This window comes from Nicotiana tabacum, chromosome 2 (assembly GCF_000715075.1).
Source record: "Nicotiana tabacum cultivar K326 chromosome 2, ASM71507v2, whole genome shotgun sequence".
In the NCBI taxonomy this organism is placed as follows: domain Eukaryota; kingdom Viridiplantae; phylum Streptophyta; class Magnoliopsida; order Solanales; family Solanaceae; genus Nicotiana; species Nicotiana tabacum.
The window spans coordinates 25,062,759-25,077,019 of NC_134081.1; the positions used below are offsets into that span (position 1 = coordinate 25,062,759).

The 14,261-nt window shown below is 36.6% G+C and overlaps 2 protein-coding genes across 3 annotated transcripts; one reads left to right on the forward strand and one right to left on the reverse strand.

Annotated features, from left to right (window-relative positions):
• The first annotated feature begins 3,096 nt into the window (after nt 1–3,096).
• LOC142168249 (uncharacterized) lies at nt 3,097–5,683 on the forward strand. 2 transcript variants are annotated; one of them, XM_075228914.1, is made up of 6 exons: nt 3,097–3,232; nt 4,203–4,262; nt 4,701–4,816; nt 4,930–5,007; nt 5,098–5,274; nt 5,432–5,683. In XM_075228914.1, the coding sequence occupies exons 2-5, from the start codon at nt 4,250–4,252 to the stop codon at nt 5,254–5,256; spliced, it is 366 nt and encodes a 121-aa protein (XP_075085015.1). In that variant the 5' UTR covers nt 3,097–3,232; nt 4,203–4,249; the 3' UTR covers nt 5,257–5,274; nt 5,432–5,683. The 2 variants fall into 2 exon arrangements, with proteins under 2 accessions (XP_075085015.1, XP_075085011.1); XM_075228910.1 differs by having other exon boundaries at nt 4,203–4,816.
• A 742-nt stretch (nt 5,684–6,425) lies between these two features.
• LOC107771108 (uncharacterized) lies at nt 6,426–7,067 on the reverse strand. The gene has a single exon (XM_016590431.2). It carries the CDS (start codon nt 7,065–7,067, stop codon nt 6,426–6,428), a length of 642 nt encoding a protein of 213 aa, XP_016445917.2.
• Nucleotides 7,068–14,261: the final 7,194 nt, after the last annotated feature.

A 14,261-nucleotide genomic window follows, 5' to 3' on the forward strand; every position in this document is an offset into this window, starting at 1 on the left:
AAGTCATTTCTGCGGCCCACTATGCGGACGCAGAATCACTTTGCGGACCGCATAATGGTCGCAGAGTGAATCAGAGGCGGACCAACTTGGAGGAAGGTCTGCGGTGCATTATGCGACCGCAGACCAGTTATGCGGTGCATTATGCGAGTGCAGACCAGTTATGCGGTGCATTATGCGATCGCATAACAGGTCTGCGGGGCGCATAATTACCGTAGACCCAACCAGGCAACAACAGTTTTTGACACCAAATTGTGGGGCGGATATGCGGACCGCATATCCATTCTGCGGTCGCATATGCGATCGCAGACCTGTATCTGGGCAGCTTTTTTATTTTATTTTTGTAACTCGATCCTATTTTGATAAATAGCCTTTGGGGGTCATTTTGAAGGGTTTCATCTCATATTTTAGAGAGAGGTGAGAGCATCTTAGAGAGAGAAGGTGAAGACCTAGTCATTTTTCCATCAATTCTTGTTCAAGTTTGAAGATTTCACAAGGATCTTGCTAGGGCTTCAAAGATGTAAGAATTTCTTTCCCCAATTCTTTAATTTCAAGTTTGGAGTAAAAGATGGGAGATTAAGAGTATGATTCTTGGTGTAAGAGTATTAATTATACATGCTTGTACCAATAAGGTTTGTGAAAAGATTGTTGAGCTCAAATAAGTAAAGATTGGATTGTGAAATGAAGGAAACCTTGTAGGAGAATCTTGTAGCCAAATTTACACACCTAGTGTTTGATAAAATGCTCAAATGAAATAAAACTATGAATATCTTCCTAATTTGTGTTCGATCTTGCTATATATCTAAATAGATCGAAGTGGCTAGGATTTTCGGAACTTTGTAACAAATTGAAAGGCTTGAAGAAAAGATATGTTGGCTAAACTACTCTCTTAGAATTGAATTCCATGATGTCCCCGTAAGTTTCAAGTATGGTTGTCTCAAGTTCCTTATTCTATGTTCTGAGTTGTTCCCAATAAATTCGATTGTCCCGAATAAGCAAAGTGTCAAGAATTATGTATTCAATACATGTTCCGAATGTTCCTATCACATTATGTTATCCTTCGAAAATGTGTTCAAGAATGATATGTGTATTAAAATGTTATGACTTTGAGTAGTGTTTTAAATGAAAGCTAGTATGCCAAATTGTGTGAGAAAAACTCAATATGCTTAAGACTCTTAATTGCTCATATGTGTACCTAAAGTCTTGATTGGAAAAGTCTTATTGTTGATAATCTATAAAGATGGTTGGAAGTGAAATAAGTGAATTGGGGATATAGAGTGTGGCCAACGTGCCAAGAGTGAAAGTTATACTTATGGCCAATGGTGCCAATGAAATGAAATGATGTGAGAAAGATTATGAAATGAGCTTTGATTCAACTGTTCCAAAATTGACTTCGAAAATAGAATTGCTTAAAAGCTTATGAACTCAAGTAATGCCCATATGTGACTGTTTTAACTAATGTTATGCTTTATAGGTAGTTTCGATGTGTTTTGCATTCTTACATATTTGTGAGTTGAAATTGTGTATTGCCCTTTTTGGGGAAAAGTATTTCAAGAATAAATGATGTGTTACTTGTTTATGATTTTAACTTGTGCTTCGATTGCCAATCATTTTACTCCATTTCTTGGAAAGAAATCCATTGGTTTAAAGCATTTATTACTAATGAACCTAAAGTTGTGATTTTCGAAATAGTCTATTTGTTGATATTTATGATGATGATCCATGAAAGGGAAGAAATGAAAGTGTGAAATATGAAATACGATCATTGTACCATGAATGAAGAATCATATGTATGGCCAAGAGAGCCAATAGAATAATGATGTTGAAAGTTGTTGAAAGTGCCAATGAGACTATATACGGTATAAAAAGTTACGAGGTAAATGCATCTGTGTTGTTGTTTCCTTTGTAAGCAAATCAAAAAAATATTTTTGGGAGTATCGATAGCCACCGATGAAGGGTAGGTTGAAATAACCTAACCCCGAAACTACACGTACCGGTGTAGGAGTGAGTGAGTTATTTCCCTTAATTAGGATGCGATGATTGATAGAAAAAGATGATCTCGATCCACACGACATTGTGGTGAGATGGCCTAGCCGATCGGGTCGTGATCGGACACCATGCCACACACATAATGGTGATTGTGCTGGAAATTATAATTGAAATTTTGATTGTGGTTGATGTCTCGGATGAGACGGCCTAGCCGATCGGGTCGTGATCGAACTCTGTGCTAAAAATATGGTAGTATTGGTATTGTGAATATTGGTATTGTGAACAGTGGTATTGCGAAAAATGATATATCGGTGCTAAAGATCTCCAAACCAAAAATAATATTATCATCATATTTTTATTATCACTTCACGGTATTTCATCATATTTTGGAAATTATTATATTTTAACTTGGCATTTGAATATTATTGATTACTGATTGTTGTTTTCATGGTTTTTCCTTTCTTACATTGGTATTCTATTTTGAAAGAGGACAGTTAGCTTTACATACTAGTACTATTCCATATGTACTAACGTCCCTTTTGCCGGGGGCGCTGCATCTTCAATGGATGCAGGTTGTTCATCAGCGGGCAACTTTGATCCTCATTAGTAGTCACTCTTTATTCAGCAGGTTTTGGTGAGCCCTACTCTATTTAGGGCTTTATGTCATCTTACGTTGTATTTTGTACTATGAGGTATAGCCGGGGCTTTGTCGCCGGTACTTCCATTCTTCACTTCTATTGTACTTAGAGGCTCCGTAGACAGGTTGTGGGTGGTATTCGATGTTGGGAACTGAACTACAAATGTTGATATTTGAAAAACATGTTTTTCGTTATATCTATAAACTTGTAATAATTTAAAAATTATAAATAAAGCTGCTAATGGAAATGAAATGGGAGTTGCTAATGAAATCTTTTCAATGTTGGACTAATGGAGTACATCTCCTCTTTATTCATGGATGAGTTTGGGTAGAAGGAAATCTAACAGTCTTTCTCGGCCGGGTTCACTCGGTTGAGGTTGAGCACCGGTCGCGCTCCCCGAGTTTGGGCGTGACATTTTTTGCCTCTATATATTGAGCTGTGAGTCTTTCTATTAACTCGAAATCTTTTCGATGATCCTCTTCTCTGGTTTTCTTGCTTCCCTTACTTTCTAATCAGCTCTTCCTTCTTTTATCTCACTGCTTGTAATTCACATGGATCCCCAATGCTTCGGCTTCTCTTCAATGGACGACCAATTTTCGACACCTTTGGTTAGTGATGCTCTTTCACGTCCACCAAGAAATGTTCCCTCTTATGAATTTATCCTTCTGCGGGGGCTTCATTTGTTGGTCCTTCTCATAAAAAATCTTCCAAATCTCACAAAAGCAAAAAGGGGAAGCAGGCTTCTGAGCCTACGATCGGTTTTTTACTTTTTGCAAGAAATGCTATTGAGTTTTTCTTGTTGCCAAAAATTAAATCTATATCTATATTTATACTATATTAAAAGTACGAAAACCCTTAGCGAAATGTCGTTCGCCTTTTTTACTCTTTAAAAATAGAGTTCATACTAAACAGAAAAGTCATTTAATTATTCTCCTAATATTTAGAATTTTAAAAAATACTATAACTTTATTATTATTAAATCTTTTTATATTTGAAGTTTATAAAAAGTCCTAATTTTTAGGACTTTAAATTCAAGTAAAATTTGCTTTTCCTAAATTATTTACCTTTTAAATTAATGAGCTTTAATTTACATGTAACTCTAAATTTTGAGAATATTGCTTCCTTGTTAGTATTTGTTTATTTTTTATTTTGTAACAGTAAGAACGGTTGTTTTCTATAATTTTGGATATCACAACTATTTTATTTATTTATTTATTATTTTATCATGAACTAATACTTAGGAGTTAGGATTAGGTAAATTATGATTCTGCCACTTTAATTAAAAACTTTTTGTCCTTCGATTCAAAAGATACTACATTTTTTTCTCAGTGTATTTCACTGACTATTAGTTTTTCTTTCCAATAATTTATTTCACAAAATATGGGGAAAGGGTTTGGCTATATTCAAAAGTCTAGGGTTATGATTATTCTTTTAAAATGATAAAGGAAAGGAAAAGCAGAAACTATAAGTTGGTTTTCTAGAGAAAGGGGAAAGGGTTTGGCTATATTCTTATATATACAGTACATAGCTATGATCTGAGATTGAAAGTTGTAGATTTATTTTTGGTTTTTTCACAAGTTTCCTAGGTTATTCAATCTCTGGAAGAAGTCTTGACAACCATCAAAATGTTTAGAAAAGGTACGTATTTTTGGTGCTCTAATTTGATCTCATGAGGTTATTATTTATTCTTAAAGCTTATAACTTTTATTTTATTTGAGGCAAGATGTTTTGTGATGCTCATGTGATTGTAATGTCTAGTCGCTGATGCGGTTCTTGGATTTAAAATCTATGGTTTCTGAATTCTAGCCCTTTGGAGTTCTAATTACATGATTTTTAAGGTTATGCAAAAGGGTAAATCCTTTTTTATCTAATTATAATGTGATAATCCTAGGGTTTAATGGCCGGGCGTGGTAGTGATAGTGCTTTATTCTAGTCTAGGATGGCTTTGATCATGGTTTACATCCCGATAATTGAACTACTATTTTTTTCCCTTGTTCACAGTTTAAAAAAAAAAAAAAAAAACGAATGTAATGTTCAAAGCTTTGCGCTCATTTTTAATTTTCATCATCATGTCAGTCTTAATTTGTATTGATGATGCGGTGGAGATTATATCAAAGCCTTTAGTTTTTTGCCTGCGAAAAGGTGCAGACATGAATCCAAAATTCGAAGAAATTATTGTCAAAACGGGTCAGGTAAGTTAATTAATTATGCTGAATACAATCTCTTCAAAGTGTTTAAATAATTTCCAATTTGACAAGGCTATTATTACTAATCCTTTGACATCTCCTTTTTTTCTGGAATTCAGAGATTCCACTTCGCTAATACCCCTCTTCCTAATGAGAAAGCTATACAGTATGCTGCCGAAGCTTTTGTTTGTTTTACGGTATTCTGTCACATAAATTTTCTGTCATGCTCTATTTGATCAGGGCGAAGTTGCTAGTTATTTATTAGTGCTAATTTTTCCCATGTTTAGATGGTAGGTACTGCGATTGTCTATCAAGGGAGTAGAAGTCGGGAGCGACGAGATAAAGAACTTTTGGAATATTTAAATCAAGAACGCTGGAGGAAAGAGCAAGAAGTCTTCAAAGAAACGAAGCAAAAACTCGTGGAAGAAAATAAAAAACTCGACTAAGAACTGACGATGCTAGTGGTAGAATTCTGCTGCCCTGTGTATCCATAGTCCAAATCCTCAATTTTCGACATAGTCCTATTAACAGTGATAAAAACATTTAGGTCATCTGTTAATATTTTACTATTATTGTCGGTGATGTTTAATGCGTCTTGTTTGAATCTTGTAATTGCGGCAGGCAAAGTATCGAAGGAGTTCAGTCGGAGGCAGTTGACGGAGAAAAATAACAATGGGTCAAGGCCATTAACGCGAGGCTTGAAGAAGTAAACCGATGACTGAAGAAACTTTTTAAAAGGAAACTAAGAGAGGAGATGAATGGTTCTGATAGCTAGTATGTATTAACAGTTACAATTTCCTTTTTCATGTTCATGTACTTCTAATTTTAAGCCTTTTGTCACTTAGCTGCTATATTTAGTTGCTGTGTTATTTATGTACTCGAATTAAGCCCTTTGAGAGCCTAAATTATTTCAGTCCTCAATAGTAGATGCTGTGATACAACAACAACAAACCCAGCTTAATTTCATACGTGGGGTCTGGCGAGGATAGTATGTACGCAGTCTTATCCCTACCCTATAAAGGGAGAGCCTATTTTCGATAGATTTTCGGTTTAAGGAACGATAAAAATAAAGCAACAAGCAATAACAACAGTAATACAATAAGGTAATGGAAGCGATCGTAACATAATAAGGATTAAAGAACTATGAATAAAAGAATACAAGAATAGTACTAATACAACTGGTAAACCTAGGAGAAACTCACAACTACCTGTCAACCCACCACCTTAATCCTTGACCTCCACACCTATCTATTGCTAGTCATGTCCTTGGTTAGGTGAAGCAATGATATGTCCTGCCTATTCACCTCTCCCCAATACCTCTTAGGCCTACCCCTGCCCTTCCTCAAGCCCGCCATGGTCAACCTCTCACACTTCCTGACCGGGGCATCTATGTCTCTCCTCTTCACATGCCCAAACCATCGCAACCTCGATTCCCGCAACTTGTCTTCCATAGATGCCACTCCCACCTTGTCCCTAATAACTTCATTCCTAATCTTGTTATTCCTGGTATGTCCACACATCCATCTCAACATCCTCATTTCAACTACTTTTATCTTCTAGACATGAGACTTCTTGACGAGCCAATACTCAGCTCCATACAACATAACCGGTCTAATCACCACCCTGTAGAATTTTCCCTTACGTCTAGGCGGCATATTTTTATCGCATAAATCCCAGAAGCTAGCCTTCGTCTTCTCCACCCCACTCCAATGCAGTGCGTAACATCCTCGTCAATCTCCTTGTTGCCTTGGATTATAGACCTAATATACTTGAAACTATCTCTTTTGGGAATGACTTGAGTATCATTCTTCACTTCCACTTCTTCTTCATGCCTCTCATCACTGAACTTGCACTCCAAATATTTAATTTTCGACCTACTCAACATGAAACCTTTAGACTCCAGCATTTGTCTCCAAACTTCCAACCTAGCGTTAATGCCCCCTCGCATCTCGTCAATCAGTACTATGTCATCAACAAATAACATAAACCATGGCACCCTCACTTGTATGTAACATGTCAGCACATCCAACACTAGGGCAAACAAAAATAGGCTACGGGCCGATCCTTGATGCAACCCCATCTCCACAGGGAAATATTTCGAGTCTCCTCTCTCAGTTCTCACCGGAGTCTTAGCACCTTTGTACATGTTCTTAATCACCCTAATGTACGCTACCAGGACTCCACTAACCTCCAAACATCTCCATAGCACATCCCTCGGGACTTTGTCATAAGCCTTCTCAAAGTCAATAAACACCATGTACAAGTCCTTTTTTCTCTTCTTATAATGCTCCACCAATTGTCTCACAAGGTGAATGACTTCTGTAGTTGACCGTCCCGGTATAAATCCGAACTGGTTCTAGAGATAGATACACCTGTCCTCACTCTCCTCTCCACCACCCTCTCCCAAACTTTCATAATGTGACTCAACAACTTGATACACCGATAGTTATTGTAGTTCTGGATATCACCTTTATTTTTGTACAACGGAATTATCAAACTCCACTGCCAATATTCGGGAATCTTCTTCGTCCTAAAAATGGCGTTAAAAAGCTAATAAGCTACTCCAAGCCTACCCTACCCGCTTATTTTTAAAATTCTATCGGAATCTCGTAATGCAAATTCCTTTCCGTTTGCGATCTTACGTTTTATGAGCTTATATTCTTTGGGAGGTACTAGGTAATCGGTGGAATAAAAGAACACCACCGTAGTAAGAGGACAAATGTTCATTCTTAACTAGCAACAGTAGTGGAAGGCGTGGGCTATCTTTCTTGCAAAAAAAGGTAAAAATTGCAGTGGCACCCTATTTAGTCACCCCCATTTAACTTGCACCCACTTTTTTTTAACTTGTACTCAATATTTAAACAACTTCAGCCCTTCGGATAAGAGTGATTTTATATGGTATTTGTGAACATATTTTAAGGTAGTTTATGATGTTTTACAATGGTGAGTTATTGTGGCGTTTTATTTTTAACTATTGTTTAGGATTTCTTTTTTTTTTTCTTAATTGCAAAATGGGTTCGTTAGATTTATTGTTGTTTTGATAAATTGATGATTGGGATTTGTTCTTGATGATATTTGGAGGTTATGTTTCAATTTTGTGCTCATTTAGAGTAGATTTATGTATTAAATCGTATATTGGATTGTTAAAATTCGAAGAACAAATTTCTGTTTCTGGGCAATTTGCACTTCAGGCCTATTTGGCCTTAAGTGCATCAAAACGTTAGTTCACTTACAGAACTTTTGGCCTTAAGTGCATCTGAAGTGCAATTTTTTACTTCAAACTTATTAGCCTTAAGTGTAAGAAAACGTTTGTTGCACTTCATACCATTTGGCCTTAAGTGTATGACACCATTGATTGCACTTCAGACCTATTTGGACTTAAGTGCATCTAAAGCGCAATTTTTCACTTCAGACTTATTGGCCTTAAGTGTAAGAAAATGTTTGTTGCACTTCAGGCCTTTTGGCCTTAAGTGCATCTGAAGTGCAATTTTTCACTTCACACTTATTGACCTTAAGTGTAGGAAAACGTTTGTTGCACTTTCAGACCTTTTGGCCTTAAGTGCAACTGAAGTGCAATTTTTTACTTCACACTTATTGGCCTTAAGTGCATGAAATCATTGGTTACGCTTCAAACCTATTTGGCTTTAAGTACATCTAAAGTGTAATTTTTTACTTCAGACTAATTTTTTTTTTTTAATTTAAGACCCGATAAGTTTGAAGTGGATCGTAAAGTGAGTAGTCTTGCAAATTTCTTTGCAAAGTGAGTATAGATTCAATTGTGACCCCAAAACTGGATATACATGCAAAAGCCCCCAAAAAAGGCTTTTAGTGAATAAGCTAATCTTACCAAACAACTAGTAGCTTAAGTATCATATCAGCATATGCTCGTATTTACATGTGTTGTACAGTTCTTAAATTATCAAATAAGTTGACGAAGTAACTTAGCTCGGAGAAAATGGTTCAACATAATCCTTTACAATTTGAATAGAAGAAAATTGTCCTACAAAGACCTCTTGTAGATTTGTTTATACTAGTCTCAAAGTACGCGCAATGCGTATGTATCTCATTTCGATGAGTACTAATTTATTTAAAAAATTATGCTTGGGTTATAAAATAAAAACGTAAGTTCCTTAGCATGATCATGAATATTGATAGTATATAACTAATTCAGTCAAAAAAGAAATTATCTCATAAAAATCCTCAATCATTAGTCAATAATTCAACTTAGAACTTGTTCCAATTTTATAATGTCATAATTTCAAATTCACTAAGTTATCGTGCTTTCTTTTTAGTTTGAACAAGAACACTTAACCCTTGAAAACCTATATAGTACTGAATATGATAGTATTTAAAATATGTCAGTGTGCAACTAACAATTTGCGAATATCGAATGAATACAAAATAAAAGTGCAATAAAAATCAGAAAAACACTCAAAAAGGATACTAAAGCAAGCTAGTGAAGGAAGGGGTTCGAATATAATATAAAAATCTATTACAGTGCATATATAAAGTTCAAAGTTAGCATGAAGGGGCTTTATATGACTATTATACACTCTTCAAATAAGAACATAATTTACAGAAGGTTAAATTTTAATTAATATTAAAATTCTAAATATAAGGACTTACAAAGACGAAGAACTTAATAAATAAAATTTCAGTTAATCTCAAGATATTATGGAATAAATATAAGAAAAATAATATTAAAGAATTATAGTTATTTTGTGATGAAAATTTTATGCTCAAAGAATCCTTTTTTACATGTCTTCTTCTTGACAAGTAAAAGCTAACGTTTAGCCTTAAAATTTTTCTAATTTTAGTACCAGTTATACATATGTTACCTACTTCAATTAGGAAAGAATTTATGTAAGGTAAATCTGATTTTAAATTTCTAAATATTAAGAATCTATAAAAATAATTAAGACACAGAAGATTTAATAACCAAATTTTAGTTGATTTTAATATCCTAAATATTAGAAAATTAATTTACAATTTTGTCCAATGTAAAATTTATTTTAAAGGGTAAAAAGGGTGAACGATATTTCGCTAAGGGCCATTGTGCTTTTAATATAGTATAGATATAGATGTAAAAATAAATAGATGTGAGAAGAGCTTCGAAGAGTTAAAAGTAGGTTAACTCAACGCTAGTCTTATCTCTTGCTGAAGGACCCAAGGGGTATGTTATATATTGTTATGGGCCTGGCCAGTGTTCTAATGCAACATGTGAAAGTTATTGCTTACGCTTCGAGTCAACTAAGGAAACACGAGTAGAATTACCCAATGCATGACTTGGAGCTAGCATCTGTTATATTTGCCTTGAAAATATGGCGTCGCTATCTGTGTGGAGTTCATATTAACATATTCACTGATCACAAGAGCTTACAGCATATATTCAAGCAAAAAGAATTAATTCTGAGGCAACAGAGATGACTTGAATTGTTAAAGGATTACGATGTTGATATTTTGTACCACTCTGGGAAGGTCAACGTTGTAGCTAATGCATTAAGTCGAAAATCTATGGACAATCTATGGCATGTGGAAATGCATTAGTTGGAGATGACTAAAGACTTGTACCGGTTGGCTAACTTAAGTGTATGATTACTAGATACCGGTAGCGGAGGAGCCATACTTCGAAATGCTGCCGAATCCTCGCTAGTAGCCGAAGTAAAGGCACGACAATTTGATGATCCAGCCTTGATGAAGATAAGAGAAGGCATTCCCTTTCAAAAGAAGCAAGTGTTCGAGCTATCCGAGGACGGAGTCCTTAGATACTAGGACCGGTTATGTGTGCCCGATGTCGGAGGACTCCGAGAGCAGATCATGGCAGAGATTCATCAGTCCCGATATTCTGTTCATTCGGAGTCAACCAAGATGTATCAGGATCTTCGACAATTATATACTGGTAGAACGACATGAAAGGAACATTGCTGAATATGTCGCTCAGTGTACAAATTTCCAACAAGTTAAGGTTGAATGCCAGAAACCAAGAGGATTGCCTCAGAAGATGAAAGTTCCGACCTAGAAATGGGAGGTGATCAACATGGATTTTGTTACCGGATTACCACGATCATGCCAAAGATTTGATTCCATATGGGTCATCGTGGATCAAATCACCAAGTTAGCTCATCTCCTACCAGTTAAGACTACCTTCTCAGCTGAAGATTATGCTAAGCTATATATTAAGGAGATAGTTCGACTCCATAAGGTTCCGATTTCCATCATATCAGACAGAGGTGCCCAGTTTACGACTAAATTCTGGAGATCATTTCAGAAAGGATTGGGCATCAGGATCAACTTTAGCATGGCTTTCCATCCACAAACAGACAGTCAAGTCGAACACACCATTTAGACGCTCGAGGATATGTTACGACCTTGTATGTTAGACTTCAATGGAAGTTTTGGAAGATCATCTACCGCTCATCGAATTTGCATACAACAACAACTACCATGCTAGTATTCGGATGACCATATATGAAGCACTGTATGGACTGAAGTGCAGATCTCCTATCGGCTGGTTTGAAGTTAATGAAACAAAGTTATTATGTCCTGATTTGGTGCAACATGCTATAGAAAGGGTGAAAACAGTTCAAAATCAACTATTGACCGCTCAAAGAAGGAAAAAATCTTACTCAGAAAATCGACTACGAGATTTGGAGTTTACTGTGGAAGACTGGGTATTCATAAGGGTATATCTTATGAAAGGAATAATGAGGTTCGGTAAGAAGGGCAAACTCCGTCCCTGGTATATCAGACCGTATCAAATCCTTCAAAGAATCGGTCAAGTATCTTGTAAGCTTGACCTGCCCCCGGAATTGGAAGCAGTGCGTCCGGTATTCCATGTGTCAATACTTCTGAAGTGCTTAAGTGATCCATCCCGTACTACCCCTATTGAAGATATTCAAGTTACGGAGGACTTATCATATGAAGAAATTTTGGTGGCTATCCTGGATTGTCAAGTGCGTAAGTTGCGAACCAATGAGGTAGCTTCAGTTAAAGTATTTTGGAGGAATAATAATAAAGAAGAAATGACATGGGAAGCTCAAGAAGACATGAAATCCAAGTACCACCATTTATTCCACACTACGGGAGGCAACAATGATACTACCATGGCGGGCACAACCCAAAAGGACTAAAGAAGTTTGCAAGGAGTGACTATGATTTAACATTCGAGAAGGAATGTTTCAAAGAGGGGGATGATGTTATACCCCACACTATTCCCCCACATATGAAGTTGAAAGATTTATGAGGTTTAAGTATGACCAACTATATAGGGGCACGCTATCGAGTAGAAGGGGAGACTGCATGTGACCAGATTATGGTAGTTGTCCCACCGGGTGCTGCAACTGGGGTGGGGGTGACCTATTTTGCATGTACAAGCGGCGGAATTTCCTAGGCCTAGTATAGTATAAAAAGCCAGTGGATATCTTCTCCCTCTCATTCTAAAATATATTACCCAATTTAGTTTATCCCCAATACTCTCAAACCCCCTTTAGAATTTCCCAAACGGTTTAAGGCTAAATCGAAGGTGAATCTAGAAGGATTAGGGTGGAGGAGCTTTAATCATCATTGTAAAGTCTATCATCTTGTCGTATTGATTCTGAAAATTTGTTGGAGGCAGAATTAATCATCATAGAAGTGTAGCTAGTTCTTCAACAAGGTATATAGGACATCTTTCTTTCTTGGCATGACTTGGTATGAGCGTCTCTCTTTCCTTCAAGGATTTCTATGTTGTGAGATTGGTTAGTTTTAAGGTCTCCTCAATAGTGTTCTTTCCCTTCTTGTGCATTGTTCTTACCGGTGGCATTCCTTCAAGTTTGAGGTGTCCTCAGATAGTACCTTGAGCTCGAAAAATATATTATGAATCCTGCTGAATTTAATCTTGATATTTCCTTGACACTAACCTTGCATTGCACTTATATATATGTATCTATTTTACTTTATTGAGTCACACTATAGTCAGCCGGGTACGACACCTATTGTGCAACCACTGATGAGTTGTGTATGATGAGCTATGATATGAGATATTACCGAGACATTGTGTGGCCGAGTACGATGATGTGTGATGTGAGGTTACCGAGTCCTCTTGAGGCCAACTACATCGACACCTATTGTGAAACTACTTATCAGCCGGGTATGATTATACATGATGTGTGATGTGAGGCTACTGAGTCCTCTTGAGGCCGACTACGCCGAGTCTTGATGAGGCCGGGTACAGTTGAGATCTCCTGAGGCTGGGTACGATCGAGTCCTCTATGAGGCCTTGTGATTTAAAGATTTTATATATATATATATATATATATATATATATATATATATATATATATATATATATATATATATATGTGTGTGTGTGTGTGTGTGTGTGTGTGTGTGTGTGTGTGTGTGTGTGTGTGTGTGTGTGTGTGTGTGTGTGTGTTAATTAATGCATAGCCCTAAAGTGTGGCTTGATTTTACAAAAGCTTGCATACATCTATGCGATAATTCATGGTTATAGAAATGTACGCCTTGGTGGCTTGTCTACGGTATCTAGGTTAATTTTGTGCATTTCTATCTCTTATGTTATGTCTTTTATTTACTCACACTATCCTTTTTACATACACAATACATCTTTCGTACTGATGCCCTTTTCTTTGGGCGCTATGTTCATGCCCACAGGTATATATAGACCTGGTGACGTCCCTTCCGAGTAGGGTGTTTGTTCCACCCGTTAGTCGTTGCACTCCACTTCTTCGGAGTAGCTGTTCAAAAGTCAATAGGTATCAAAGTGTATGCTCTAGTTATTTTGGGTACGGTGGAGCCCTGTCCCGACCAAGTTGTGTACATGTATTCTGTTTTGACACTCTTAAAGGCTTGTAGACTAGACTAGTGATTAGTATGTGTAAGAGAATGTGGTATCTCTGATGGAAACATATGTCTATATGTATGTGTAACTATATTAATGACAAGGTCTTTTCCACAACAAGTTATGTGTTCATTTAAATATTTACTTGGAGGCCTCATTGGCCCAGACTCTATGTTATAAGGTCTAAGTATGGGCGTCGATTCGCACAGAACTTCGAGCGTCGTGTGTCGGTCGCACCTTCCAAGATTGGGGTGTGAAAAAATGGCACCATGTACAGGATTCGTACAAAAGCATTCAAGACAAAAATAACCTCGAAAGGTCGGGAAAAAGGCAGCCGGAAGGCCTCAGGACAAAAGGGAAGGCCCATGGCCCCCAAAGCCCAAAAAATCCTTAAAGGTGTGTCGCTACCAGATGGCCAAAGACCCCAAAAGTAGGATCCTATAAACGTAAGTTGCCTCAAAAGAAAGGCGCCCCTTTGAACATATTGTTGAAAATTCACCAAATGCGACAAACGTATTTGAAATAATTATTTTGCTAGAATAAATAAAATTTTATTTATTTCTTCTACTTATGTTTCCGAGAAGCTCCCCAAAAAAGCGTAATATAGCAGCC

Bases quoted from the DNA above. Each gene is read 5' to 3' on its own strand.
- LOC107771108 (XM_016590431.2), bottom strand. From the start codon at position 7,067: ATGGTGTTTATTGACTTTGAGAAGGCTTATGACAAAGTCCCGAGGGAT.
- LOC142168249 (XM_075228910.1), top strand. From the start codon at position 4,655: ATGTTCAAAGCTTTGCGCTCATTTTTAATTTTCATCATCATGTCAGTC. The intron at 4,817-4,929 runs GTAAGTTAATTA...TCTGGAATTCAG, and splicing joins TTATTGTCAAAACGGGTCAG to AGATTCCACTTCGCTAATAC. The intron at 5,008-5,097 runs GTATTCTGTCAC...TCCCATGTTTAG, and splicing joins AAGCTTTTGTTTGTTTTACG to ATGGTAGGTACTGCGATTGT.